We start from the raw sequence: 4972 nt of genomic DNA, 5'->3' as shown, positions 1-4972 counted from the left end.
AATAAAATTTTTCATTGCTAAATTCAGCTCTGACTCCTCATTTTAGGAATGAGCAAAACCAAGATAAGAAAAGATTATGAGATTAGAGTCCAAATAATGACAGTGACTGATATAGGATGATCTTGAGTTGAAAGAATCATATCCTTGATTATATTACTTAGCTTTTATCTAGTAGCCTTAAGATGGAAGACTGGAGCATGATAAAATTTTAAGTTTTCCTAAAGCCCTTTGCAGTCAGTGAAGGTGAGGGGATTTTTAACCACTGTGGAAGTACAATGCCTGTTATTGCTGGAGGTTTGCTGTGGAATCTCTAAGTAAATTGATTGATCAGTCCCTGTAAGGGAGTTTCTCACAGTGGAAGGGGACTGAATTCGAAGTAAGAACCTCACCCTCCCTGGGGAAGACAGTAGGTGGAGCAGCCTTCCCGTGTGACACGAGCACAGCCCTGCTCTGCTGTGACTCCTCTTGCCAGGTTGCTGAGAGGTTTGGGTTGGTCTGTGATCAGTAATCACTCTGACATCTATTTAACAAGGCTGTAGAGGTTGTACTTCAGGCATTGCTTTTCTCATGTTTTGAACTGTTTCTGTTAAATACAGGGTTATCTGGTTTTAATAGTTCTGAAGGCCTATAATCCCTGCAAGGTAGGATTTCTAAAATATTTGTCTATTCCCACATAAACTATTCCAGCTATTAAAAAATATTTTGGTGTAGTTATATGAGATACTGAATGTTGATCTCTTGAATAAGAAAACTGTTATGTACAAATTGCTTTAGGAAAAGCAATTAAAACAGAAGTTTAAAAAATCATCAGGACAGGCTAATACTGGAGAATGTCCATAATACCATTTCAAACTACCTCGTGCTACACCTTGGCAGCCTGTCCAGCAACTTTATGTAACACTAACTAAAACCTCCTACTCCCTGAGCAACTGTTCTTCGTTCCCTCTCACTTTCCAGAGCTATTTGGTTTGCTAAAGCACAGTGCAGCTATTATGTTAAAGGCTTTTAAGAAGCTGTTTTCAAGATAGCTGGGGGTTGGTTCTTCTCTTCATGCCCTCCAGTACAATAAGAAACCACAAGAAGGATGCAAAAATGGTGGGTTTGGTCCTTTTCAGTTTCTCAAAGATGTAAGGAAAACAGAGTCCATTAATCCTGGTAGTGGTGATAATCAGAGATATTCCTCTGTTCCACATGACTCTCCCATGGAATAGAACATCAGCCATTTGGTTTATCTCAAATGACTACCATACTACCAGTTCAGATTAAGTGTTTATTAAAATTAAAAATCACCATACAATAGAAACTATTTACATATTTAACTGACAGTCTGTTTAAACTGCACAGTTTGACTGAAGGAAGCCCCTGGAAAAGAAAAGCCACGAATACTTCTGCTGCTGAGCTTCAACTTGCAGGCACACTGAAGCTTTCTCAGAAAAGTTTTAAGCTTCTGCAAAGTACCATTTGCCTAAATAACTGGGCTGAAGGGTGGCAAAGATGTGTACTGGGTTTCACTTGTAAGAACCAGTGTCACTTTGAAAAAGAAGTGATCTATGCTGTGCTGTGGTTACACTGCAAGAGCACTAGCTCATCTGTTTGGGTAAGGAGCTGGATGGAACAATTCAGTGTAAAGAGCACAGCAACTTGCCTTCACTTTAAGAATTAGATTTGTAATACTAAGCAACAAATGACAGTGTCACTGCAATATAACTTCATATCTTATTGTATGTTTTCACAAATTGTTTTTGATAGTGCTAGAGCTAGTTTTAGCTTTCAAACAGATTTGAGGTTAGTTGATTAAAGCAGCAAAAATGTAAGGAATATTCTTGAATAACCACAGAGGATTAAAAATGAAGATTAAAATATTTTTGCTGGTAACATTTTCAGTGACTGCAATGAAGGTTTTAACTTCCTTCACAATCCTGTGCTTTTCCATGGACTTCAGATGATGACATGATGACTTTGGCCTTGTGGGAAGCTGAAGCTTGAACACAGAGTGAGGTGTGCTGCCATGTCTGCAGTCGTGTGTGTTCATCTTGCATCTTCTGCATCTGATGCCTTCGTAATGCTTTGAAAATGATCTTAAATTTAGGGTTTTACAGCAGAAAATCAGAACTTTTTCCAGTGTAAAGAATTACATACATAACTCTTCCTCAAAAGAAACCTTGACACTGTTTAGAAAGTCTTACAAGAGGTGACAGTATGCCTGATACTACTGTGAAATAACAAGGATATAAAAATAAGTTCTGCAATATGCTGTATTTCAAAAAGGATGATTTAAGAACGCCACCATGTCTTAAATCTTTAAGTTCTCCTTTGTGACTTTTTGTTTTGAAAACAGCTGTTCATGCATCCTCTCAACCCTTTTATCAAGGTCTCCTAGTAACATATGGCATGACTTAGATCCTAAGAAGGTCTTGTCAAACTGTACCAGGGCACGATTGCTTTCCTTCCTTCTCCCTCCCCACCCCAAAAAGCCTGTTTGCTTTGGGGTGTTTCTACAGATGCAAAACACGGAGCCTTTAAGGAGAACTTGAAGCTTTAGAGGAACTGTTTTAACTAAATAAAAACAACATTTCTCTGCAGAATTATTCTTCAGCATTTCAGCTTCCACACTCAGTTAAGACATCTGAATGCATGAAGTAACTGGTTTGAGCAGTCTGTTCTAAAGACAGTCTGTGCCAGTGATCTATGGCAATAGAAAAAGTGTTCTTTGTTCTATGGCTGCTGTTGATACTGCCCTTCTGTAGCTGTGTAGAAGTCATCAAGCACACTCTGTAGGTAATCAAAGGTTGGCCTCTCTTCTGCTTTGTCTTTCCAGCATGTTTTCATGATATCATAAAGCTCAGCTGGGCAGGTTTCCATGCGTGGCATTCGGTACCCACGCTGAAGAGCAACCATCACATCAGAATTGCTCATACCTTCAATAAAAAACAAAGATTTGATTAAATTATCTCCATTCCTAGAGAAATTATTTTTCCTCTTTTTTACTTCACTCTAAAGATCTTGATGCACTAGTATAGTACCTTTGCTACTTATTAAAGGTGGTTCCTAGCATAAGTTCAATAAACAAGGTCGAGGTGTGCACCAGCAATGAAGGACTTGCTCTGAAAATCCTGGTGGGAACATTTCCATTTTTGCAGCTGAGCACCACAACCTCTTTAGTGCCAAGTCTAACAAGACTGTGGGAAAAATCACAATTCTTGTCTCCAGAACCATCTCTGTTCTGTTCTTCTGGCCAATCCTGCCCCCATTTATTCTGCTTCCTGTGGTGGTGTGATTCCCAGCATAAGCCTGCCCTGGCACCAGCCTTCGTCTCTAGCTGCAGAGCTGCTGCTCTGCTTGCTGGACACCCATCCATCCTGAGGTGGAGCACAGCCCCCCTGTTTGACCACACTGCAGTCAGCCTGCCCAAAACTTTCAGGATTTCTTCTACATCTGCTTTTGTGGAGATGCTGCTGATTGCAAGATACTGGACAGTTGCTCATGAAATCAGTAATTGTAACAGGCAATTTCCCCTCTTGTCCCTACTGCTGTCATGCAAAGCCATCTTGCCAGCTATGCTGAGCTTTGCTTCTTTTCCCTGATATGGTTTTCTTCCAGAGGATAAGAACTCTGTAAGTACCAGCAGTGCATCCTGAGTCGCACGTGCCAGCTAATGTCACACGAGAGGGTCCTGCCCTAGAGTCCATCCTTCTCCCCCTTTTTGAAATTTCCTGTCACCCCTACCCCCTTTATCAAACCCTTGAGAAACTGGTTCTCAGAACAATTTCAACACCTTCTCTCAGAAGGTCAGCTATGCTAGGGCCAGCTTTTGCTATTTTAGGCTCACCACTTCCTACCCAGAAACCTGCCTTTGGGCTTGTCCCTTCCTCTGCAAATCTAATCAACCCAGTGGTTGCACTACCTTCTCTGGCACTGACTCTTTTCTGTGCTCAGTGGCTGCTGTTTGTTCTGATGCTGGGCATGCAGGAAGCAGCTGTGCTTCAGCCTAGAGATTGATGCTCACCAGAGAAGGCTTTCCCTTGTGACAAGGGTATCCCAGACCTCAGCCACTCCTCAGGCTAAACCCTCCATGTGGTGCAGTTCTGCCCTAGACTGCAGTTCCTCCAGGTTTTCTCAGGCCATTCAGCCTCTGCTCAGGTCCATGCAGGAGTGTCCTGCACACACCAGCTCCCCCGAGGTGCAGGGAGAGCAGCTCTGCTCGGCTGACAGGAGGGAGGATGGGTCCTGCTCTGAGCAGGGCCAAGAGTGGAGATGCAGATGTGATGCTCCCCTGAATCCTTGGTGCAGCTCTGCTGCTCCAGACTCTGCAGAGCTTTGCATGTATTATCTGACTGCTGTGGCTGTGGGTTGAGCCACCTGGCAGGTAAGGACACATTTGAATTACAATCAAATGACAACTTTATCCAGTATAACTACTTGGATTATTCAAGATGACCATAGTTCATATGGTTGACCTCAGCTCAAGCTTGTTGGCTTTAAGCTTTTCCAAAAACACCCTCAGCCATGTAATCTGAGTCTGGATCAAAGTGCTTACTTTGGGCACATCTTTTGTATTTTCAGTTCCTCTTTGGAAGGAGAAGGGAAGTTTTCCTGAACTAACACTGCCCATATGCAGAAAAGAAGTATTTCAAAGTAGGGGAAGGGCATGTTGTCACAGAATAAGGAATTACTGCTATATAGAGACAAATTAAATACAGGAAGAAATTCAATAAAGTATTTTATAGAGAACAGTGATTGGACTGCCTGAGCCTCATGAAATGGGATTGCATATAATATATGCAGTTAAACAGTTATTCCTACCCTACCAAATCTTAGTTAACCATGCTGCTATATGAAGACTGCTGCTACTGGTCTTTTGTGCAGAATGGGGGTGATTTTTTGGGTTCCAGTACTTCATAGGATTGTGCTTAGATCTGCTGTCTGCAGGAGTGATTAATACATTGTGAATGCTAAGGACAAAGCCTGTGTT

General features: G+C 41.8%; 1 protein-coding gene across 6 annotated transcripts in view; it reads right to left on the bottom strand.

Annotated features, from left to right (window-relative positions):
• Window positions 1-1256: 1256 nt before the first annotated feature.
• Window positions 1257-4972, bottom strand: part of LYN (LYN proto-oncogene, Src family tyrosine kinase) — a 48924-nt gene continuing 45208 nt past the window's right edge. For all 6 annotated transcript variants that reach the window (XM_059860759.1, XM_059860778.1, XM_059860766.1 and 3 more), the window contains exon 13: window positions 1257-2918. In XM_059860759.1, coding sequence (XP_059716742.1) covers window positions 2716-2918 — 203 coding nt within the window. In that variant the 3' untranslated portion in view covers window positions 1257-2715. The remainder of the gene's footprint in view (window positions 2919-4972) is intronic.

Source organism: Haemorhous mexicanus, chromosome 1, assembly GCF_027477595.1.
Source record: "Haemorhous mexicanus isolate bHaeMex1 chromosome 1, bHaeMex1.pri, whole genome shotgun sequence".
NCBI classification, from domain to species: Eukaryota; Metazoa; Chordata; class Aves; order Passeriformes; family Fringillidae; genus Haemorhous; species Haemorhous mexicanus.
Note: the sequence above shows the minus strand (reverse complement) of the source record. Positions and strands in the feature narration are given on the sequence as shown.